At 43.9% G+C, this 24,252-nt stretch overlaps 2 protein-coding genes across 5 annotated transcripts in view; one reads left to right on the top strand and one right to left on the bottom strand.

Annotated features, from left to right (window-relative positions):
• The first annotated feature begins 2,261 nt into the window (after positions 1–2,261).
• Positions 2,262–23,987, top strand: Gzf1 (GDNF inducible zinc finger protein 1). 3 transcript variants are annotated; one of them, XM_038332033.1, is made up of 7 exons: positions 2,262–2,391; positions 5,188–6,562; positions 8,627–8,721; positions 10,069–10,236; positions 11,875–12,032; positions 12,571–12,691; positions 23,317–23,987. In XM_038332033.1, the coding sequence occupies exons 2-7, from the start codon at positions 5,205–5,207 to the stop codon at positions 23,325–23,327; spliced, it is 1,911 nt and encodes a 636-aa protein (XP_038187961.1). In that variant the 5' UTR covers positions 2,262–2,391; positions 5,188–5,204; the 3' UTR covers positions 23,328–23,987. The 3 variants fall into 3 exon arrangements, with proteins under 3 accessions (XP_038187961.1, XP_038187960.1, XP_038187959.1); XM_038332032.1 differs by lacking the exon at positions 23,317–23,987 and adding an exon at positions 17,849–17,904; XM_038332031.2 differs by lacking the exon at positions 23,317–23,987 and having other exon boundaries at positions 12,571–14,738.
• The window catches only part of Napb (NSF attachment protein beta), a 39,011-nt gene continuing 32,828 nt past the window's right edge, over positions 18,070–24,252 (bottom strand). For both annotated transcript variants that reach the window (XM_038332034.1, XM_038332035.1), the window contains 3 exons: positions 23,668–23,736; positions 22,935–22,985; positions 18,070–21,713 (listed from right to left, as the gene is read on the bottom strand). In XM_038332034.1, the coding sequence (XP_038187962.1) occupies positions 21,603–21,713; positions 22,935–22,985; positions 23,668–23,736 (231 nt within the window). In that variant the 3' untranslated portion in view covers positions 18,070–21,602. The remainder of the gene's footprint in view (positions 21,714–22,934; positions 22,986–23,667; positions 23,737–24,252) is intronic.

Here is a 24,252-nt window from a genome sequence, read left to right as displayed (position 1 = left end):
GATTTAATTCTTCTGTGTAGCAAAGCAGTTATATTATGCATATATGACATATTTTTAAGATATAATCTTCAAATATAATTTGATGGCACTCCCATACATACTTTAAACTAACTTCATAACTTCATCTTGTAATTGAATTGAACCTTTATTTGAGATAATTGGCTTAATTCAAAAGACTAGATCACCTCTCTGCAGCAGGGGCTAGTTTCAGTAAAAGCAAGGCATTTGCCAAGTTAAAAAAGCTATCAATCCCAGTGGGCATTTCTAGTTTAAATAGGCAGCTTCCACAGCTTAGAGAAAGATGGGGTCTGTATGTTACTCTTCTAGAAGATTGTGTACATTTCAAAGAGGGGAAGGCACTATCTCCCTAAACTAAATGCTCCACGAAGGGAGAGTGACTCGAGACTGTCTATTCTCTTGTTCTCGGCAGGAAGATGCCTTGTTGGCTAATGTCAGTATGGAGGCAACTTCGCAAAGCTTTAGCAGTGAGTTGAAGCATCAAGCATGATCACCATTTAACAGGAATTGGACATCTAAGCAGGGCTTTCATATTACCAGGTTTTAAAGTCAAGGAGGGAGCCGTAGGGGCACACACCTTTAATCCCAGCACTCAGGAGGCAGAGGTAGGCGGATATGTGAGTTCGAGGCTAGCCTGATCTACATACAGCGCTAGTTCCAGGGCAGACTAACCCCCTCCCCCCCCCCCCAAAAAGATGAAGCATTTAGAGCACTGCACCGTCCTTCCCACCACGCCACAGCAAGCATGCCTACGATGAGATCTGGGCCATCACGGCACCCAGGAGGGCCTAATAGTTGTTTCCAGCAACATAACTGTAGAGGAATGTGGTACAGTAGTGGTGTTGGGATATCCTGACTCATCAGGAAGCCAGGATATACTTAGAGCTGCAAAAAGACAACTCTGGAGGGGTAGAGCCACAGTAGGACAGCTCTGGGCGTGAGGGGTGTTGAGCCCGAAATAGGAAAGCTCTGGAGGGGGTAGAGCCATGATAGGACAATTCTGGCATGGGGCGGGGGTGGAGCCTCAATAGTACAGCTCTGGAGGGGTCGAGCTGCTCTAGACGGTATTGGTAGGGTAGAGCCCCAATAGGACAGCTCTAGAGGCTGGAGCCGTAATAGGACAGCTCAGCCCTGGAGGAAAGGTGTACTGACTAGTGAGGCTGAAGCTGGGGTGCAGTGGGGGATGGTCTCCCTGCAGGATATAGGGATCCTGCTCCTCTCCTGGAGAGCCACTACAGCTGAGCTCTGCTCTGTTCTCTTATGGGAGCTCTAGCTGCTTCTCCCGCCCAAGATGTTTCTTTTGCTAACACTCTGCTAAAGGGAAGCCCCCGGCAGAAATGTAGCAATCTCCTCAGCTGGAGGAAAAGTGGTTACAACTTTTTCTCCAGCTGGTCTTGCTCAGCTCCCTTAAGGAGCATCCTAGCAACGTTCTTCTGTTCTGCTTGGCCTTGCTGAGGATCCCTAGGGAGCGTCTCAGCAAGGTTTTTCAGCTCAGTCGCCCAAGGGATGTCCCGCTAGGTTCTTCTTCTCTGCCCTGACCAATGAAGGTCATCATCCAAGACTCTTTTGAAAAAGAGATTTGGGAAGGAGGAATCACTGAAGGGTGGAGAGGCTTATATAGGGCTTCTTAGGGGCAGTTTTCCTAGGGAGAAAGGGGATTGGTGAGTTCTTTCCTGCTCAGGGATTGGCTAGTTTAGCTGGTCAAGGGCAGAGATGGCTCTGACTTCATGGCCAAACTGTGTTTCTTTCAGTGGTCCTTTTTAGCTTTTTGACTCTAATCTTAGGACCAGGGCATATTTCTTTCACGGACTCTGATCCTAGGGACAAAGTGTGTTTTTTTGACACTAGGGATAAAGATGTTTCTTTCCTGACCCAGGATTCAAATACAGGGTGTGTTTCTTTCACTGGCACTGGGTTCAGAGTCAGGGTGCTCTGTGATTGGTTGATTTCCTGCTCCAGTTGTCCCTTTTACTCTGCAATAACCACCTGCTGAGGACAAGAACGCAACAATGTAGCCCCAGGTACTTCCAACTTGGGCAACTAACACTCCCCCATTTCCCCTCCTCCCCTCTGCCATTGCTGTCTTCTGCACAGGCGTGGAGGCGTGGCCTTGGCTCGCAGCAGGTTCACGTACCGGAGCTACCAGCCAGTCGCCCTGCCCCAAATCACGTAAGACCACGCAGCGCCCAGCACAACGGCCGGAACCGCCTCTGCAGCTGGACTTGCGCGCGCAGCGCCTTCCTGGCCTGCCAGGGGGCGGAGCCCACTAGGGGGCGGGGCGCGCTCGTGGCAACCATTCCGTGGTCCCCAAGTGCCGCTGTTCCTGCGAGACTGTTCCAGGGGTACGGGCCCGGCAGAGGTACCGACTGCGAGGTGAGTTGCAGATTGTCTGACTTAGTAGTTGTCCTCCGTCTGCTGTCCCTTGGAACGGCGGGCTGTGGGGACCCAGGCCGAGAGCACTAGTTTGGTCCCTTTGGGCTCTGGAGGCCGGAATCGGGGACAAGAGGCTGGACCTTGGCCGCAAGAGTTCATTCTCCCCGTAGCTTTGGAAGATCCTTGGTCGTCTGGGACTCTGGGGGAATCACAGTGGGGACGGAGGTGGTGCAGTCAGAGAGGCCATAGCCACCAGGACTTTATACCCTGCGTGAGAGCCAGGATCCCTGTAGAGTGGGCACGCTGCGGAGAGCAGCATCTCCTGGAGGCCTAGCCTGGAAGTCCAGACCCCAGGGCTACTTAGCGACCTTGGTGAGGATGCTCGGCCTTCCCAGAGGCGGCAGAAAGCCAATGAGTGTCAGTGGAACACAGCTGTCACCAGGCCACAAATAGCCGCTCAACATGACTGGTGGCTGCCTCTTCCACCCCCACCCCCCCGCCCCATTTGGAAGGCAAACGAGGAAATCTGCTCATGGTCTTCTTGGTCGATGATGAAGTCGCTGCCAGGTCTCCTGGAAGGACTTTCCCTTTAGGGGGCAGAACGAGGTGTTAGGAAGTCAGGCTAGCCATATGAGCATCAGGTAGAGAGGGGTCTATAGCCTTTGTCCCCTCGCTGGGACCCGGTGTTGGGTCCTGGAATCACGCAATTAGCGGAGAGCAGACCACGGAAGTCTGCTAACTAGAAGCAAGTTTATTCAAAACCACTGCTGGAGCGTTGGGGGTGGGGGAGGACGGACAGACGATGACTTCTGACTTAGCTAGAAAATTATTTGGTTCCCCGAGAAAGAAATATAAGCTTTTAAAAATATAGTCAAAAGTTATGCATAGGACAGAGAATACATAATGGGATTTACGGCGTCTTGGCGTCTTAGTATCTAAGGAGTGCTGTCCTCTGAGCTTGAGCTTGGAGATTTATGGCATTTCAGGAAGATCTTCCTGAGCTGGAACTAGGGAATTTACGACCTCTGATAACAGGGTGTTTGTTCAAAATGTTCCCTTGTCTGGGAGAATGCAGGGCAAAGGATTAAAAGAAGCTATCAGTCCTAATACAGTCAGAAATATGTGTATAGGCTATAAGCATACAATTTTTTCATATTCCTGGGCTTCTCACGGGAACTCTGGAGAGCATTGGCTCGCCACTACTGCTTCAGGCAAGCCTCCTTTACTTAAGCTTCCTTGATAGGTAGCTAGTCCTTCCGCAGGTGCTGATTTTACAGTCTCCTCCCTAGGAGAGTCTTTTCTGTGTTTGAGCCTGGGTACCATGGGTAGTGGTCTCTTGAATGAGACGGACAGGCAATGGTGAAGACCAGCAGGAGTACTCCGGATGGAGGAGACTTGGAAACCAAATGGAACCTAGAGAGGGAAGATAGATTCAGGGACAGAGGCCTCTGCGAAGAGTCCACAGAGCAGAAGACATGAAGCTGGATTAGCATTTTAGAGTCCAAAAGAGCCCTGGGGGACATGGCAACTGCAGGAGAAACAACTTTCATTTGGTGAGGCTGGGGTAAGGGGTGTTTCGAGAAACTTCAGTTAAACATAGACCATGAGGGGCCATTTGAGGTTTAGTTTTAAGACCCTATCAGCCAATTAACCAATTATCTTACTAGCTTGTCACCTGTAAGATGAGGCTCCCTCAGTACCTTTTCAGGTATGTAGGAAGCCCACTACAAAACAGCAAATGTCAGACCAGCTGGAAGTGTTTGCAGTGTTGTGTTCCTTAAAACCTTGGGATAACTGGGCCTTCGAAGAGGAGGAATTGAAAGTTCAGAGAGGCTCTAGCCTGCTCAAGGTAGCACAGTTTAGAAATGCCAGGGAACCGGAATTATTTCAGGAGAGTATCTCTATTTACCAGGCATTTAAGGACATTGCACATGAGAATAGGGGTTTGAACTATTTTCCCGGGAAGTATGCAACAGTTTTCAGTGGTGACAGTGATTATCAAATGACTATTTCTTGCCCAAAGAACTAGACACAGATTTTCCTATATTTTTGGCGTATGTCTTTTAGTAGATTAGAAATGACCTTGGTAAGCAAATTTTTGCCTTGAGTTTCACTAAAGGCAAACTAATCAATCATTTGTGCTTATCACTGGGGGAAGCCTTGCCAGTATTGTTTTCATGAATATTATCTCATGAAACCTATTCAGGAACTTTAGAAAACTGCTAAGAAGTGAAGTATAATTTTACTCTGTGTGTCTGTGTGTGGGTTTTTTTTTGAGATTCGTTTTGTTTTTAATAATGTGTGTATGTCTTGCTTGGGGTATGTGCATGTGAATGCAGGTACCTGAGAGGTTAGATCCTCTAGAACTGGAATTAGAGGCAGCTGTGAGTCACCCAATGTGGGTACTAAGAATTAAATTTGGGTCCCCTGCAAGATCAGTATGTACTCTTCACTGCTGAGCTGTCTCTCTAGCCTTGTCTGTGTGTTTTTGTTTGTTTGCTTTCATTGTTTTGAGATGCGGTCTCGCATAGTTTAGGCTGGCCTCAAAGTTACTGTGTAGCTGAGATTGGTTTTGAACTCCTTATCTTCCTGAGTCTATCCATCTAAATACTGGATTGTACCTGGGGCTATAAATCATGCCACCACATCCAGCTGTGATTTGAATCTTTCAATGAGAAAAGTTGGGTTTGTTAGTTACCGTTTATCTTTTCAAGAATTAATCTAAACCCTGATAATTTCAAGTCCCTTTTCTTCCGGGATTCATATATGAGCTTATTCTTGTTTTTGTTTTCAAAGCTGTTTTTAGAAGAAAGATGGAAAGCAGCACAGTTTTGCTGGAATCCAAATCTTCACCATTGAACCTTCTGCATGAGATGCACGAGCTCCGACTTCTGGGCCATCTTTGTGATGTCACAGTCAGAGTAGAGTATCAGGGTGTCTGTGAAGACTTCATGGCCCATAAAGCAGTGCTGGCAGCCACCAGCAAGTTTTTTAAGGAGGTGTTCTTGAATGAGAAGAGTGTAGACGGTACCAGGACTAATGTCTGCTTAAATGAACTTCAGGTCGTTGACTTTGCTTCATTTCTGGAGTTTGTCTATACGGCCAGGGTGCAGGTAGAAGAGGATCGGGTGCAGCGGATGCTGGAAGTGGCTGAAAAGCTAAAGTGTTTGGACCTGACTGAAACATGCTTTCAGCTCAAGAAGCAGATGCTGCAGTCAGTCCTTCTGGAATCACAGAGTTTCTCAGAGTCTCAGGAGGTGGAGGCCAGCAGTGGCCCCCAGGTGAGTGTGACCCCCAGCTCCAAAGCAAGTGTACCAGGGGAGGATGCTCACTCCAGTGGCCTTGTTGATACCTCTGACTATCCAATAGAGAGTTTTGATAATGGCCTCTTGCAAGAAATACCATCCAGGAAGTGCAAGGAGAAACTGGACAAGAAGAAAGACGTGGCTAAGCCTCCCTACCCTAAAATCAGAAGACCTAGTGGCAGGCTAGCTGGAAGAAAAGTGTTTGTGGAAATCCCTAAAAAGAAATATACAAGAAGGCTCCGAGAGCAACAGACAAATGCGGAGGAGGAGGAAGCTGCAGAGAATGACAGGTGTCCCCAGGACCAAATCCCAGACCATGAAAGGATGGAGACGGAACCAGCTTCCAAAAGTGAGTCTTCCCCTGCTGGTGTGAAACTGGAAGAAAGCCTGCAGAAAGTGGAGGGGGAGAAGGAGGAGGAAGAAGGGAAGGATGGGGAGAAGAGGAGTAACTTCCAGTGCACAGTCTGTGAGAAGGCCTTCCTGTATGAGAAGAGTTTCCTGAAACATATCAGGCACCACCACGGCATGGCCACTGAAGTAGTGTACCGATGTGACACTTGTGGCCAGACCTTTGCCAACCGCTGCAACCTGAAGAGCCATCAGCGCCACGTGCACAGCAGTGAGCGCCACTTTCCATGTGAGCTGTGTGCAAAGAAGTTCAAGCGTAAGAAGGACGTGAAACGGCATGTGCTGCAGGTGCACGAGGGTGGTGGCGAGCGGCACCGCTGCGACCTGTGTGGCAAGGGCCTGAGCTCCAAGACTTCTCTGCGGATGCATGAGCGCACACACACGGGCGACAGGCCCTATGGCTGCACCAAGTGTGAGGCCAAGTTCTCACAGCCCTCAGCGCTGAAGACCCACATGAGGTGCGACTGCCTGGGAACATTGCTGTGTGTAGCAGGGCCATCCTGAGTGCAGGGATGTGATTTCCCAAGTACTAGAGGGTTCCCGAGTGCTAACGTGCACTGGGTGGCTGGGGATGGCTTTAGGACGTGGACCAGCATGTTTGTGTCTGTGGGTCTTCATTTCCCCACTGGTGCTATCTAGGACTTGGGAAATTGAGGCAACACTGAATCCTCTTTGGAGGTGTGGAGGTCTGGGAAATGGTTCTTTAGCCCTTCCTCCCAAGCATAGAGGCCAGGGTACAGCAGAACCATCCAGCATGCTGGGTGCTGTGTGCCTGGCCTCCAGGTGGCCTGAGGTCTCAAGATGTTCTGTACTTGAACAAGAGCTGGGCTTTTTCTTCACTTACTTCTCTAGTGCTGTAGACACTTCTCTACTGCTCTTTCAGCTCTTGGGTTTGGAAAGTGCCGTTCATTGGGTGATCTAAGAATTAGGATCTAAGAGTCAGACAACATATTTTAATTTTTTTAAAGGTATTTATTTTTATTTCATGTATACGTTGTATTGCCTGCATGTACGTATGTGTACCATGTAAGTGCCTGGTGCCCTCAGAGGTCAGAAGGCAAATGTCAGATCCCCTGGAACTGAAGTAACCAGTGGTTGTGAGCTACACGTGGATGCTGGGAACTGAATGCAGGTCCTCTGCCGGAACAGCAAGTGCCTTGCCTGCTGAGCCATCTCTCCAGCCTCTGAACAATGCTTTCTATTTGTTTTCAGACTGTAGGTAGATAGTGAGTTCTCATATTTGTTTCCTTACAGGATTTCCTTTGTTGTTTTAGACCAGCAGCTCTTGCCCCATGAGTTGCAACCCCGTTTGTGGGGATGTGTCCAATGACCCTTTCATAGAGGTTGGGTATCAGATGTTTACAATTCATAACAGTAGCAAAATTACAATAATGAAGTAACAATGAAAATAATTTTGTGATTGGGGGTCACCACACTATGAGGAACTGTATTAAAGGGTCACAGCATTAGGAAGGTTGAGAACCACTGGTTTAGACAATGTCTCACTGTGTAGTTCTTGTTGGTCTGAACTTGACTGTGTAGACTGTGCTTGCTTTAGATTTTCAGTGATGGGACTGCCTCTGCCTCCCAAGTGCTGGGATCAAAGGCATGTGCCTCTTTATAGTTCTAAGTATATATGTTTTCATTCCGGCTGAGCAGTTGAATTTTCTACTGTATTCTGCCTTTGCCTTCCAACCTACAACAGACTGTGGGGAGGGAGCATGGTGGCACAGACTGTGGGGAGGGAGCATGGTGGCACAGACTGTGGGGAGGGAGCATGGTGGCTGTCATCGTTCACTTTGAGTTCAAAGTGCTCGTATAGAGTGTACTCAGCAGATCATGGTGATTGCCATACCATTCTGTCTGTAACTGAAGTACTCCTGTGTGCTTCTCAGCAATCTGAGAGCAAATTCTCTCTTTAGGCTGGCAGACTGGTCATGTGTTAGGAAATGATGGCAAAATGTTTGGTCATATAGTACTTTGTCAGCAATAGTTCCTAAGCTTATTCCAAATGAGGAGGCTTCAAATATTAAGTGATACCCTTTAATAATAAAGTATGCAAAGGCACTCTCTGCCCTCCAGGGCTTCACAGCATGAATAAGGTCGAGGCGAGATGGAGGAGCTGCTCAGTGGCTCTACTCTGGTATGTGGAACTAAGTGGAGACAGCATCATTGGTCTTGTACGGAAACACCATTTGTGTTGGGATTATGGTAAACTATTTTTTTTTTCGAGATGGGGTTTTTCTGTATAGCCCTGGCCATCCTAGATCTTGCTCTATAGAGCAGGCTGGCCTCAAAATTAGAGATTTACCTATAACTACTTCCCACGTGCTGGGATTAAAGGTGTAAGGCTCGGGCCACCACTACCAAGCATATGGTGAACTCTTGACTGTGCCATCAGTCAGTTTTCTCAGCTCTCTTGGAGGAAATGGTTTTGCACAATACAGAGGAAATTGGAGATTGTATTGCAAAGTGACCTTTGAAATATACCCTGAGTTATCATCTGAATGTTGTACTTTCAGAATTCATACAGGGGAAAGACCTTTTATCTGTGATGAATGTGGTGCAAGATTCACTCAGAACCACATGCTGATTTATCATAAAAGGTGCCACACAGGTAAATACCCACGCTGTTGTGATTGACTGTCTTTCTAGCTATAGAAGAAAGCTGCAGTTGCTTATTAGAAGTTGGCATCCACCATGGCAGGACAGGTTATGAAGCTTTTCCATCTAGTAAGAGAGGACTGCAGATCAACCTGCTCCCTGCAGAGCTGCTGTCCATGTGGCATGGTCTGTGCACAAGGTGCTAAAATAGGACACACAGGTCTAGAGAGATGAAACAGTTCCTGTTGTTGTAACTTTTCATCTCTAGGAGTCTGTCCTAAACAGATTATCCAAAATCTGAGAAAGCTGTGTGATCAGCTCTCTTCTTGCTATGTTTAATAACAATTGGGAACAACATGATGGACCAACTGCAAGGAAATGTTCCAAGGGGCTGGAAGTCCATGCCCCTACTCATGACCTGGTCTGAGAGGAAGGACTCTTCAATTATGGGCACATATGTGCTTGAATGTTGACTGTAACAATGAACAGTTCAACGTGGTCAGTGCCAACTGTTGAAAAACCTGGACAGAAACCAGGAGCAAATACTTACATGATAAATATTCATATTTAGAGAGGAGATTACCTCTATTTTAAGTTGGCTTTATTCTGGCTCAGCATTGCAGTCCTGTGGTTGAAATTTTGATGTAAACAGGACATAGAACCCAGTCCATCAGCGTGTATCGTACTCACCCAGGCCTTCCTTTGCTTGCACTATCTATATCTAAGCACTCACACTGGCCGCCCTGACAGGTGAGGCGTGGACCATGTGTTCCAGGAATGCAGCTCACCACTGGAAGCTGCGGAGGAGTCAGTGGCACATCACAGATTTAAATTAGAGTTGGTCATTGTATATAACTATTAATGTATTAACATTTTATGAAAGCCAATGTTTTAATGTTTGTAAAATTAGGAGCACACCAGTTGACTCCATGAGTGAGTTGGAAGAATGAACAGAGAATGTACAACATTGAAACTGCCCTGCAGTCTAGTCAGGTTGACTGGTGTGCCAGCCTAGAAGCTGCTTGAGAATCCATTGTGTGGGACTTTTGTTCTGATAACGAACTACAGAAACACTATTGAAAATAATCCAACAAATCCCCAAAGTTGTAAAAATGTTCTTATTTTCAGTAACGAAATTTATTAAATTTGAGCTGTCCGAACAGTAATCATTGATTCTAGTCCAATGGATTGCTGTTTGGATTTCCCAGGAGATTCACCACTTTTAGCAAGTAGCAAGAGTAATGTGTTTGATGTTTAATTAGAAAGTGTCTGGTGCTGCTTGCCACGGTGTAGAGAGGAGACCAGCTCTTGCAGGGGTTCTTAATGACTATTTCTACTTTTGTCTCATTTTCTCATGTAGGTGAAAGGCCTTTCATGTGTGAGACATGTGGCAAGAGTTTTGCTTCTAAGGAGTACTTAAAACACCATAATAGAATACACACTGGATCTAAACCCTTTAAATGTGAAGTGTGTTTGCGGACCTTTGCCCAGCGGAATTCCCTTTACCAGCATGCTAAAATCCACACAGGTATGGCTGCACAGTGCCAGAGAAGAGTTCAGTCTGGCAAAGAAAACAGTTCACAAGTTTTAGATTACAAAGTCACTCGGAGAGTGTTGCTTTGGTGTGCTGTGACTATATTAACTTCCCGGGGGGACTGATAGTGGCTCCAAGTTTCCCAGGCTTCCTTCTCTCATGGTGGGAAAAGCATGGCCAGGCTCATGGCAGCAGGAAATCAGGTGTCCTCATATCATATAGACTAGAGAGGACTAGCTGGAACCAGGGGCTGGTATAATCTTAAAGATCTGCTCTACTAACCTACTTCCAGCCATCCAGGAAGCAGCCAGTTCGTAAAGATTCCATAGCCTTCAAATAGTGAGCAGCCTGAGAATTAAGAATACAACACCGTGAGGCACATTTCAAATTCATTCTGAATTGAAGCTTTAGGAGAAAATGGTCAAACTTTGTTAGAATGACTTTTTTTTAATGTATTTTTTATTTATTAATCTTTTGAGACAGTTTCTCTGTGTAGCAGCCCTAGCTCTCCTGGAACTAGCTCTTCTAGACCAGGCTGGCATTGAACTCACAGAGATCTGCCTGCCTCTGCCTCCCAAGTGCAGGATTAAAGGCGTGCGCCACAACTACCCGGCTATAATTGCATTTTTAAAGTGATTTTTTTAAGTTAAAGTATAATTATATATGATGGTATTTTTACACCTTCTCACTCCCTCCTGGGCTTTTGACCATGTAGCCTTGTACATGCTATGAGTACTGTGCCGCTGCACTGATTCGTGGGCCCCTATTTTTATGTTTTCATTTTTGAGATAGATTTTCATACAGCCTTTGAACTTGCTCTCTAGGTCATGACTTTCAATTCCTGATCATCCTCCCTCTACCACTCAAGTACTAGGGTTACTGGCCTGGCTTCCCACATGGTTTTTATGCTTTTGAGTTTAGATTTTTGTTTATTTGTCTTGTTGTTGTTTAATTAAGTTTATTTTGTGCATGTATGTGTGTGGGTGACTAAGTGCCTTGACACACGTGGAGGTCAGAGGACAACTGTGGGAGTTGGTTCTTGCCTCTCACCATGTAGGTCCTAGAGACTGAACTCAGACCTTCCAGTTTGCTGGCAGGTACTTTTACTTACTGAGCCACCTAATAGGCCCAGTTTCTGGTTAAGTTGAAATCAGAACCAGTTCTGATAAGGTGAAAAGTGAGAACACTTTAGTATGCAAATGGGGGACAGTCTGTGTGCAGCATGGGTGTTTAGTCAAAGGGCACACAGCTTCCTGTGTTATGACAGCTTGAGCGTTATGCTTGAATGGATGCAAGTCTTTCTGATATAAACAGGGAGAAAGAATGGATGTTACTGTACACACGTGCACACCACATGCTATTTGTTATTAGGATAGTGTATTACAATGGATACTGGTTTGTATTTCACAGTGTCAGCTGCCTGCACAGAACTGACCTATTCTTGGTACAGCTGTTAAGTTCTTGGGTGTTATAGTATAGTTGATTGGCACCTCTACCAGGTGCCGCTTCCTTGAGTCATTGTGGTGTAGTTTTCCCTTTTGGGGAGTGCTCAGGCTACGCAGATGTGTATCCAGCATTAAATAAAGTAGACTGAGAAGTCACTGAGTAGTTTCCTTCTCTCTGTGTGTGCAGGAGAGCGGCCTTATTGTTGTGACCAGTGTGGGAAGCAGTTCACCCAAGTAAATGCCCTCCAGCGCCACCATCGCATCCACACCGGAGAGAAACCGTTCATGTGCAATGCGTGTGGGCGAACATTTACTGACAAGTCCACTCTCCGGAGGCACACCTCGGTAAGTGATGGGTAGGCTGTTTAAAAACAAAGCCCTTCTGGTGTGTAGGTTGCTAACCCTGAATACCTGTCATTATTCCTATCTAGAGAGTCCAAGGTTTTCTCTCTCCTGAATGTCCTGCAATGACATCCAGGGAATAAGGTGGAAGGCTAAGGCCCCCTACTGCCAAGTCTATGCCAAACACTTCTTTGCAGAGGCTGCTGTACTAATTTAGTAATTAGTGCCAGGGTGGTCCACTAGAAAGCATATTTAATAGCCAGGGAGTGCTTGCTCTTTTTTGTAATTAAAAATCATTTTTTAAATATTTACTTTTTGATTGAGAAACAGTTTAGCTCTGTAGTCTGGCTGACCTCGGACCCAGCATGACCCTCCTGTCTCTGATTCCCATATGCTAGGATTATTTTTTTCTAATGGGTGTGTGCCATGGTACCAGGCAATGAAGAGAGAATGTTGTTTTAAAAGATGCATGTATTACTAATAAGTATCTGTAAATTGGGAGACTTAGAAACACATAAAGTGACTTTTGTTTTATTTGTAGATACATGATAAGAATACGCCGTGGAAGTCTTTCCTTGTCATTGTAGATGGCTCACCCAAGAATGACGAAGGACATACGACAGAACAACCTGATGATGAATATGTATCACCCAAACTTTCAGGTAGATTATTATCTTTTGGTGAAAATAGCCATTTTAATAACGTATTGGAAGTTCAAGGCAGTGTGCCTGCCATGCAGGAGAATAGTTCCACAGACACTGCTTGCAAAACAGTGGTGTCTCAGGATGCTCTGCTTACCACTACCATCAGTGAGCTTGGTGAGCTGACGTCACAGACAGGCTCAATACCTGCACACCTTCCCACCTTGACCAACATGGAGTGAGAGCCTGAAGTTGTGTGCTGAACAGTCTGTGTAATTGCTGCATTCAGGTGACACCAGGGGCTGAGAAAAAAGGTGTCTGTCCAGAGATATAGCAAGACTGGCCTTGAACATTTCCCCAAACTTCCATGACCCTGCACGCCTGTATCACACTTAAAGCTTTTCCAGAAACATTCTGATCTGCATGATCTTAGCTACATTTATCAACAAATATGGTACTTAGCACCGATCACTTAACCCTGGGGTAGCTGTACATGTCAGTCCCACTAATGCTTGATTCCCCTGATGTCTAAACCACTGCTTGTCTTAATCACAGAGTACACAGCATTGACCCAGCTTGGGAAAGCGCTGTTCGTGGTCTCCTGGTCTCGCCCTGCCTTATACTTCCATGTGTGTTTACTTCGCTCTGATACTCTTAGGGCATTTTTCTACAAGTTAGTTATTTCTTCCTTACTGAGATAAAAGAAAATAGGATTTGTTCTGGGGACCCTAAGATGGAACTGAAGGTTGCATTTTTTCCTCCCTAACCCCCTATTTGTACACACGAAGAGGAATGATAGTACCTTAGCATGTGTGCAGGTAGGGAGTCGGTCATAAAATTCAACCTGGGATGAGATGTGGCTGTTAATTCATTCCCTAAATCAGATTAAGTCAAAGCTGTCCTACCAAAGAATCTAGCAAAATAGTTGTCTCGTTTGCAGAGGTTTGAGAAATGAAGAGGAGGTGTCAGAACATTTGACTAGTCGCATTTTTACAACCAGCCTGCTGAGTGAGTCTGGCAAATCTCAAGCACTTCCACCAGGCTTCTCTATAACGTCCAGAGTCCCCAAAGTGGAAGGTGACACAGACTAGTCATTGCTACAAAGCCACCTCTTTAGGAGCATGTAAGGAGCTAGAGCAGAGGTTCTCAACCTGTGGGTAGTGACCCTTTCATGGGTTTCTATAGCATATTAACATTATAATTCAGAACAGCAGCATAATTACAGTTAAGTAGCAACACAAGTAATTTTAAGGTTGGAGGTAACCACAACATGAAGAACTGTATTAAAGGGTCGCAGAATTAGGACAGTTGAGAACCACTGATTTAGAGGGTACCAGAAGCCTTGGCATGCTCAATTCCTATGCCTTAACCAGTGGATAAAGAACCAGAAATGTCTCCAATGTTCCTTTGGCTTTCTCACGCTGAATTAGTGCTCAGCAAACTTCACTATGAAAAATGCATTCTGTGGCATTTGCTATTCCTGATGTATGAACACAAGGCCTTGAGTATGTGGACATTCGCCATGTGTGACCCTTAAGCATTAATTTTAAGAGCGCCTTAATGGGAGAATTATTCTGCTTTTTAGTTGATGTTTCCTGTTTTTAACTTATTAAGCTTGCTGTGAGAACACTCTGGTTTCTAAGAGGAAGATACCTTAAGTTCAGAATGAAGACAGAGCACTATAATAGAAACTGAGGGTCCTTCCACAGTGCTGACTTCAAGAAAGCTGTTAAAGTCACCAAAAGGTGTTCCAGGCACTTATAATATTTCAAACTTGCTCTTGAAAGTTCAGGGCTGAATTATCTCACATTCAGTTATGACCTGGCTATCCTAGTTGTGTTTACAGACAGAAACAAACAAAAGACTAGTGACTGGCACATGATCATTTTAACTGGTAAGAGCAAACCTGCCCAGCTGATATACTGTGTTATGGAATAAAGTCATCTTGATGAGAAGGAATTTAAAGAATAGATTATTTTGTTACTTATTGGAAGAACTGTCTTGAATTTGTTGTTTTCAAAGTTCTAAATAAAATTGATTAATGTGTTAATAAATGTTTTTGTAAAGATTCTGCATTTCCAAATTTATTTACATTACTCTAACATGGTCTGTAGAAAAAAGATTCTTAACTGAAATTAGTCTATTTTTTTTAATAGCATGAACATTAAAACTTGAAATCAGGGTCTGTAGATTTTTATTTATACAATCACCACAGGTGATTGACCTCCACAGTGTCGGACAGAAGAATGGCCCCTGCTTAGCAGTGGCCCGCATTGAGCTGGGGAGCGTATAATGTAAGGGCACCCTACCAGTCTTTGCAGTGACAAGTCAGAGTGACCATGTGGCTATGTAGGTTTTTTGTCTCTTCCCAGGAGAGGAAGGTGATTTTTAAGGACATAAACCTTGGAGCTAACGCCACTTTGTGGCATCTTCCTATCAACCCTAGCAGTTTGTCTGTGAGAATGCAAGGCGGCCTTCCGTGGGCTGGTTCCTGCTGTGTTCTGGCAGCACACACTCTCGGAGCAAGAGCATCGGGGCTGCCTTCCGTGAGTCGGTCCCTGCTGTGTTCTGGCAGCACACACTCTCGGAGCAGGAGCATCAGGAGGGGTTGCCGAAGAGTTGACCTAGTACTATTCCAACCATTCTTAACACAGCCTGAAAGAACCAGCTTCCAAACTGCACACAGGGCTCAAAGGGAAAGTTCACAGCAAAGCCCAGTCTGACACATTTTAAATCTGAGACACTTAAGATTCCTTTCTTAATTCTCTCATGTTGTTGTGTCTTCTTTTGTTCTTCACAGCTTATATACCCAATAAAATCTTTCAGGCTATATAGGAGTCACACAGAGATCACATTCCAATTCTTAATTGATTAAAAAGAGTCATCCTGATAACTCACAAGCATTATTTCTAAATAACTTGTCACAGAGTGAGGAAGGAACATTTTTTTCTGAGCCAACTTTCATTGGCAGGCTGCAAATTACGGGAGTAAAGAATCATTTTGTTATCTATCTAGAGAGGTACTCTTATAAGGAATTTTAAAGGAGTGTATAAACCTAAACTACTGAGGCGTCTAATAAGGGAATTGTGTACTATAACCCATCCTTCTGAGTGTATAAACATTTTGAACTAATATCTGTGATCAGAAGTCATAAATGCTGGGCTTTCTTGGACTCAAAGTGTTGGGTTTAGAGAGAGAGGTGTCCTAAATTTTTTTGTGTGGCCTCAGGTTACATAAATCTTTTACAAACAGCTCAGTCAGCACTACCCAAGACATAGTGACACCAATAGCATTTTAAATCTCAAACCGCACTTTCTGTCCTGTGTATAACTCAAGACCATAAAAAGAAACTTGACTTTCTTGAGGCTATAAAGTCAAATTATTTTCTGTAGCCCCAACTAGTTAAAATAACTTTTCCTGCAGTGTTTCTGAACAAAAGCTCGTTTTTTTTGTTCCTGTCACTTATGCAATTCCAGGACCCAACATTTTTACACATAAAAAAGTTAGCTGGCTGAACTTTGAGTCTTTAGGTTACATACCTGTATTATAAAACTGAGGTTAGGAATTTGTGCAGAGAGTTAATCATTATTCTAGGGTATCAGCCAGACCTAGCAAAGAAACTGCATACAGCCATTAGGTTGCTTTGGCAGCTGGGGAAATTCAACTATTTTCCTAATTATCAACCTGAACTGTGATCTAAAGAATCTCCTAGGAGGAAATGAAGCCTTGACTGCATAGCATTTCTTTGTATTCATTATTATTCATCAGAACTCTGTGTAAGCTAACATTGCAATACAACTTAAGGAGGGGTCATCTTGACAATCCACAGACAAAAATGCCCACTAGATTGGGATGTATTCATGAGATGAACTGCTGTGGGACAATTATCTTGTACCCTGTAAAGATTTGTTACTTGTATCTTAATAAAATGCTGATTGGCTAGAAGCCAGGGAGGAAGTATGGGCGGGGCAACCAGAACAGGAGAATTCTGGGAAGAGGAAAGAGTCAGTCTGCAGTCGTCATCTAGAGAGGAAGCAAGATGAGAATGCCTTGCTGATAAAAGGTACCAAGCCATGTGGCTAACACAGAAAAGAATATGGGTTAATGTAAGATGTAAGAATTAGTTAATAAGAAGCCTGAGCTAAAAGGCCAACCAGTTTATAATTAATGTAGGCCTCTGTGTGTTTCTTTGGGACTGAAAGGCTGTGGGACAGAAACTTATGTCAACAGTGAACATACTACATACGGGGAAATGTGCAGCAGTACATGCGAGGTTACAGACAGAAGCAGAAGATATTCTGGAGTCTGTAGCCTTGTGGCCTTGCATAACAAGGTTTTTCCATCAGAGATATTTTTATTCCTGGTGGCTGACACCTTGATTATTAATTACCATCTGCTGTTCTTATGACATGGCCCTCGGCACATTTTTCAACATAGTCCAAACTACAGAGGGCTCCACAGCCTTTGGTTTTACCAAAGTTTTCTGTAGTGGTTTAAAAAGTGGGTCAGGAAGTAGTGAGAACCTTTGGGTTTTTGCTGTTGGTAACTAAGGGAGATTTGTAGTTTAAATTTAACTTTCTAAAGATTTTATGTATATGGGTATTTTGCTTGCACATTTGTATCTGTGTACTACATGCATGCCTGGTGCCCAAAGAGGCATCAGATACCCTGGAATGGGAGTTACAGACAGTTGTGAGCCACCATGTGGATGCTAGGAATTCAGCTGGGGTCCACTGAAAGAGGAACCAGTCCTCTTAATCACCAAACCTTGTGTCCAGTCACAACTGTAACTTGCTGAATGTCAGACCATGGTAACTGTTCACTCTGGCCATTTGTACAAGCTAATGAAGCCAGGCTCCAACTTCCTTTAGAGTAAGGAAATCAACTGAGGAGATACACTGGGGTCTCCAGACCTGCAGTGACCCAACAATTTCTGATAGCCTACTGCACATTCATTGTAAGTTGTGAATCTGCTTTAGCTCTGGCCAAGTTCTGTAACTCACTGGCAAGGGGCTGTACTTCCCACCTCCAAGGGCAACAATAGTTCCTGTGGAGATACCTGCCTATAAGATGAAAAAGGCCACAGATGGCCTTTGCAGGGAAGGGGAACACTGGGCTGCCAGGTCCCTCCCAGAACTCAACAGTTTCCAGCAGCCACTTTTCTGTTTGCCTTGCAAGTGACAGTGAAGCTCAAAGGATGCAAGGAAGGGAAGAGATGAGCTTGGCAGCCACTGGCACCCGACTCGCAGCAAGAGAGGATACAGGGTTTCCTTCTAAACCTCAGCCAGCAGAACCATCGGGTGAGCATGCCACGAAAAGCCTAGCATCAGCAATGTCAGTACTGTAAGCCTGATAGAAACAACGTCAACTAGTTCTGGGAGCAAAGACTAGTCAAACCATTATTGATAATTTCCACTTTATTTACTGTACAAGTTCACATAAAACATCCTTTCACCTAAGGTAGACTTATTATTACATGGTTAGTTTTATAATGTACTCCCTTGCCTGAGAGCAACTCAGGACATCACAGGGCCTGCTACTGGTCATAGTTCACACTGCAGCAGGCAGGTCACGGGCATGCTGTGCTGCCAGATCCTCCACAGTCACAAAGGTTTGTATTTGGACATTTTAAATGCACAACATCAGAGGGAACAATAAATGCACAAGGGTTGGTGCATATACTTTGGTTATAGTGACACCACCACACATGGTTACAACTGTGCAAAAATACTGTTTTATATCATTAAATAAAAAAGGAATTCACACAAGCTATAAAAATGTTGCCACAAAAGCAAAGCTTTTCAACTGACATAACTATGAACTATCCCCAGATGCTCTCAAGTATGAGAACTATAACAAATGATCATTGTGTTTTGTTCATATTCTAGAGGCCTTGAAAGCCCACACCTAGGCATCTTGAGACAATGCACTGCCCTGTGTCCACAGGACATTTGGAGAAAGTAAGCTTGCATACTTCTGTCTAGATTTTTTCCTCATTCTTTTACCTTCTGTCAGGTCTGTTCTTAGGTGGTCTTGCTACAGTGTTTATTCTAGTCTATTCTGGAAATATGCTCTTCTGCCTCAGCCTCCCAAGTGCTGGGACAAAACAAACCCAAGCACTGACTGGTCTCAGCCTTTCCTTTTTTTGTTTGTTTTGGTTTGTTTTTTGAGATAAGGATTCCCATTGTAACCTAGGCTGGCCTGGAATTCACTGGGTAACCTAGGCTGGCCTCAAACTCAAAGCAATTCTCCAACTCTATCCTCTTAAATACTATAGGATTATAAGTGTCTATGATGCTTGCTCAAGCACTCAATTAACTTTACTAAAAGCAAACAACTGAAAGAATACAAACACTACTTTAAAAACCCAACACTTCTCTAGATAGGTATGGTAGGGAATCATGATGAAAGGTAAACCAAAGTGTCTTACAAGATACCATGTGGCTTTTAAATCATCACACCAGAGGACTGAAGTAGTGAGGCAGAGTACAGACACTGGCCAGTGTTCAAATGCTCTCCCACTGGAACTGATTTCTAGCCATTTACACATCTCTCTTCCACAGCTGCTTGTAGCCAGTTGTGAATAAAGCAATAACTCACTTTTCTATAAACCGTTTTTTTTTAAAAAAAAAAAACTCATTTTTAAGTGTATGCGTTTTGTCTACATGTAAGTCTGTGTACTACATGCATGCCTGTGGAGGCGAGAAGAGGATGGTGGATCCCTTAGGACTGGAGGTACAGATAGCTGAGTCCCTCATATGGTTGCTGGGACTTAAACACGGATTCTCTGGAACAGTAGATGAGGTATCTCTCTAGCCCAATAACTAACTTTTCTGTTTGTCTCTGCAGAAGAGATTCTAATGGAGTCAAGAAGGATATACTATGCTCAAGTACAAATTTTACCTTTGGTACAGCCAGCTATCATTCAGAACACCCCCAAAAATGTGCCAGGCGGTGGTGGTGCACGCCTTTAATCCCAGAATGCAGGAGGTAGAGGCAGGCGGGTCTCTGTGAGTTTGAGGCCAGCCTGGTCTACAGAGCAAGTTCAGGACAGGCTCCAAAGCTACACAGAGAAACCCTGACGTGGTGTGCAAAGAGAGAAAAGAAAATAAACCCCAAAAACCATTGAAGGGAAAAGGAATAATCATCAGATTCTTGGGCACATTCTTCAGACATGTGGAGGCCTCCGAGTTCCCTGCACAAACACCCTTTTACCACCAGGTCAGGGCTAGAGAGTCTTCACAGTGCCTGACAGAGACCTACCACCTGCCCTCATGGGACCAATCTCAACTTCATTGCCTGCTAATATTTTCTTTAAAAATATTTTTAAAAATTGATTTATTATTTTATATATGTTTTGCCTACATGTAGTATATATTCATTTACATGTATATATGTTTATCCGTATGCATGTGCTTATTGAGGGCAGAAGAGGGTACCCAGAACTCATGGGGGAACTGGAGTTACAGGTGATTTGGGGCCACTCAATATGGGTGGCTGGGACTCAAACTTGGGCCCCCTGGAAGAGCAGGAACCTTGTCTCTAATCTCATCCTGCTACTTTCACTTCTGAAAGATCTGAATTTCTCAACAGTCCTCAAGCTCTCCTCCTTTAACCCTGGTCCTGGCATAGCTACTCTACTGCATAGTTCGTGCCGCCAACCCTACTCCAGCCAGGGCCATTTCATACCTGTCTGTCACATGACAGCAGTGCATTAGGACTAGGAAGTACTTCTAGGGACACATGCTCTTTAAGCACAGGTCATCTCAGCATACAAATGCACAGGCAACTCAGGAAGCAAGACCATGTCTACAGTACTGTGGCAGCATGTAAAGTAGCAGGGAGAGTCAAAATCTGAATACATCTTATATAAATCAAATGGGACAAGAGAACTCGTACATACACGTGAAGTCACTTCAGTTAAGAATAAACCAGGGACCATCAGACATAGGTAAGGTTCTTATCCAACCAGATATAACAAACACATGCCACACTGACTCCCACTTAACTACTATGTCCACCGTACAGACACTAACCACACATTCTCAAGCTTCAGTTGGAATCTTCTGTCCAGCTCTGCTCAAGCTTGGCATGACCATGGCCCAGAAGACAATGTGAGGAATGTGTAAGTGTGAGAACAAAGGAGATACCAGTTATAACATTTCTGTGCAAATATGAAGAGATTTCCATTATGACTAAAAGTGGAAACTCTTGGTAAGGGAAAAAAAATCCATTTCTCATAGATTGTGTAAGTTAAAAAAATATATTATCAATGAAATCCACCTTGACATTCATCCATATAATAAATAGGACCACAGAACCTGCCAGCAAGTTCCTTCCCCTTATAATGCAAGTGATGCCAACAGATCCCAGCTGTTCTCAGTGCTTGCTATGTACATGTGAGCATATGGGGCAAAATAAAAAGCAAATGAATTCATCACTAGCACCATCAAAATAACTATAAAAGAAAGCCAGACAGTTTCTATCTGAATTAAAAACTTATTCCTAATAACCATCCTAAACTAAACCACTTGTATAAAGGGTCCATCCAGATACCATTGCACAATGTCTTTGCAAAGCATCTATAAAACTGGGTTGAGTACCAGAGTTTAGGAAAAAAGGAAAAACACATGGCAACATTGACCATGGGCCCTGAAAATATCAGAGAAACAGGAATAAGATTCGGCAGTACTTCTCAGAAAACTATGAGGACTCTGATAAGCATTATATACTTTGGCTGTCATAACCACAAACTGAATAGAAGCTTCCCATTCTCACAGTAACACAGACATGGCGAGCTGAAACTATGACATAAATTGTGTGGCTTATTTACAACAAAATTAAGTCATTAAATGGGCATCCCAGAAAGATTGCTTTGCCTGAAGACAAAACTAAAGAGGGATGAGCTGCATGCCACAAAGATGTCGGCACTTCACTTGAGGTCTCCATCCCCTTCTCCATCCCCTTGGATGGACTTCTTGATGCGAAGCAACATGGTGGTCAGCCACTGATCCAAGCGTGATATTGAGTCAAACTCCTTCACCTGGTTTAAGGAACAAAGAACAGGAATTATACCCTGAAATATACTGAAAACACAATATGACTGTGACCTAAGCTGTTTGAAGATGTTACTGTAATAACCCACTGACTTTGATTAGAAATTGTTCATTCTAATTTATAACTTTCCTCAGTAAAAACAGTTTTCCTAGCCGGGTGGTGGTGGAGCACACCTTTAATCCCAGCGCTGGGGAGGCAGAGGCAGGCGGATGGATCTCTGTGAGTGCGAGGCTGGCCTGGTCTACAGAGTGAGTTCCAGGACAGCCAGGATCACTGCACAGAGAAACCAAGTCTCAAAAAAACTAAACAAACACAAATAAACAAAAACACTCCCCCAAAACCATTTCCTTTATTCCATAAGCCTGTGCATTTAATTTTTCTCTATATGTGAACATGTGCATGGCAATTCAGAAAAGCTATTATAAATGCAAAGGTAAATTCTTTATACAGAGGACAGTGGACATGGCATAAGAGTTAGAAAGGTGGAAGAAAACTATTATTTACTGACCATGAAAAAAATACAATCAAATAGTTAGGGGATGGGGCAGACCCCCTTGATGGGTTTCAGCGCACGCGCAGAAAGACGGTGACACTGGTCAGAGTGCTTTGAGGGTGAAAGCTATGACTTCCCTTTTCTCTGTCACGCTAGGACTGGAGCCGAGTCATCCCAGGCTGCTGAGAAATCTGCTTGACTTTGAACACACGATTACAAAAGATAAAACAAACAAAAAATAGGAAAAAAAAACTCAAGTACAAAGAAAGTAACCTATAACACAAATACACCACAGTGCACCAAATGCCCAGATTTGATACTTCAGTCTTAACCATAAGCCCTCCTTTACACTGTCAGACTGTTTTCAGCACTAAAACTACGTGAGACAACTCTCACAACAATGTGTGTGTCAGGTGCCCATGGAGGTCAGAGGAGGGCACTGGATCCCCTGGAATTGGCGTTACAAATGATTGTGAGCTGTGGCGTGCTGGAAATCCAACTCTGGTCCTTTAAAGAGAAACAACTGTTCTAAAGCACAGAGCGATCTCTCCAACCCTAGAGGACCGAGCTTTGTGGACAAACAAAACATCTTTAGAAAATACAAGCAACTGAGCTACATTCAAATAAATGTTCAAATTTACACAAGGTAAAGAAAAATGAATTTTTATACTATAAACCTTTAAAAATGCAACATTCCCTAAAGGCGTAACTTACTGCTTCAGTGTAGGCTTCACTGTTCTGTTCTTCATGGGCTTCTAGAAGTTTCTGGTGATATTAAAAAAAAATCAAGAAAATACTTTAAGCTAGAAAGTCCTGTTTCTGAAGGAATACTTTAGACACAATCCACTTTAGTATCTCATGAACTGATGTTCCTAGTATCTCATAAAACAGAATATATCCAGATATAAGTATTACCCAAGAGGATCTAGCTTTGTACTGCTATTTCAAGTCTGCCTACTTTGGAACAGTGTTAAACACTAGACCTTCTTGACATAGGAATATCTACAACGAAAGAGCCAAGTCTGAGGTGCTCAAGTAATGGCTTGTCTTCGTTGTCGACTTTGTCACTATTTAAACATATCTTTGGGTGTTTCAGGAGAGGTTTAACTGAAGAAGGAAGAACTAAAGAAGGAGGACCCACCATCTCTTGAGTCCTGGACTGAATAAGAGGGCAGAGCAAGTGAGGCACCAGCACTCATTTCTCTCTGCTTATTTATTCACTGAAGACACAGTGTGACCAAACACCTCATGCCCCTGGTGCCAGGATGGACAGCTTATCAAACTGTAGCCAAAACATACTTCCTTTATTACTTCATTACAGCAATAAGTTCAGTAACCAGTACACCCCGAAGAGTTTCTGATGAAAACGCCACCCATCAGCTGCCCCACTTTGGTGCCATCACCCAACAGTAAAGGCTTTTGTCTTCAAAGTTGCTTTAGTACTTACTTTCAATAATTTACATTCTCTGGAGTCAGTAAATGCTGGAAACATTTCCTCATATTTTTCAAGAGCAAGCTGAGGAAGGAAAACAACTGGTCAATATAAAACTTAGTGAACTAAGAAAGTTGTCAATGCCCTGTTAATCCAAAAAAACTATTTCAATCCCATTTAATTGTTGAAGAAATATGTTAAACACATCATAACAGGAAACCTATTTATGTTAGCCATTTAATTTTAATCGAGAATAAAATTTCTAAAAATTTTTAGATTTCAGTTGGGCTACTGGACAGAAGAAAACTGAATAAAATCTAATTCACTTGCCAGGATCTATACTTGTCTGCTAAACTGAAACCTTCCTTCACATCCTCCAAATGCCAAATACCCATAGGGCAGAAGGACCCTGGCACAGTTTTTCTCCGCGGCTCCTTGAACACTAGATGGCAGTGCCAAGGCTGCTCAGGCCCAATCCCGCTTTCTAGTTGTCCCCTTGCTTTGCAGTTTTTTCCGACCTCTATTTTAATTCCACTTCTGAGGTTGTCTGCACACTTTTTAAGAGTACTTAGAAGCTGGGTGTGGTGATCTATACCTTTA

Source organism: Arvicola amphibius, chromosome 5 (genome assembly GCF_903992535.2).
Source record: "Arvicola amphibius chromosome 5, mArvAmp1.2, whole genome shotgun sequence".
Classification (NCBI taxonomy): domain Eukaryota; kingdom Metazoa; phylum Chordata; class Mammalia; order Rodentia; family Cricetidae; genus Arvicola; species Arvicola amphibius.
The sequence above is the reverse complement of the archived record's forward strand: the minus strand, read 5'-3'. Positions and strand labels throughout refer to the sequence as shown.

Coding starts and splice junctions, on each gene's coding strand:
- Gzf1 (XM_038332031.2), top strand. CDS start 5,205: ATGGAAAGCAGCACAGTTTTGCTGGAATCCAAATCTTCACCATTGAAC. Junction 6,563..8,626: donor GCGCTGAAGACCCACATGAG/GTGCGACTGCCT, acceptor TTGTACTTTCAG/AATTCATACAGGGGAAAGAC. Junction 10,237..11,874: donor GCATGCTAAAATCCACACAG/GTATGGCTGCAC, acceptor CTGTGTGTGCAG/GAGAGCGGCCTTATTGTTGT.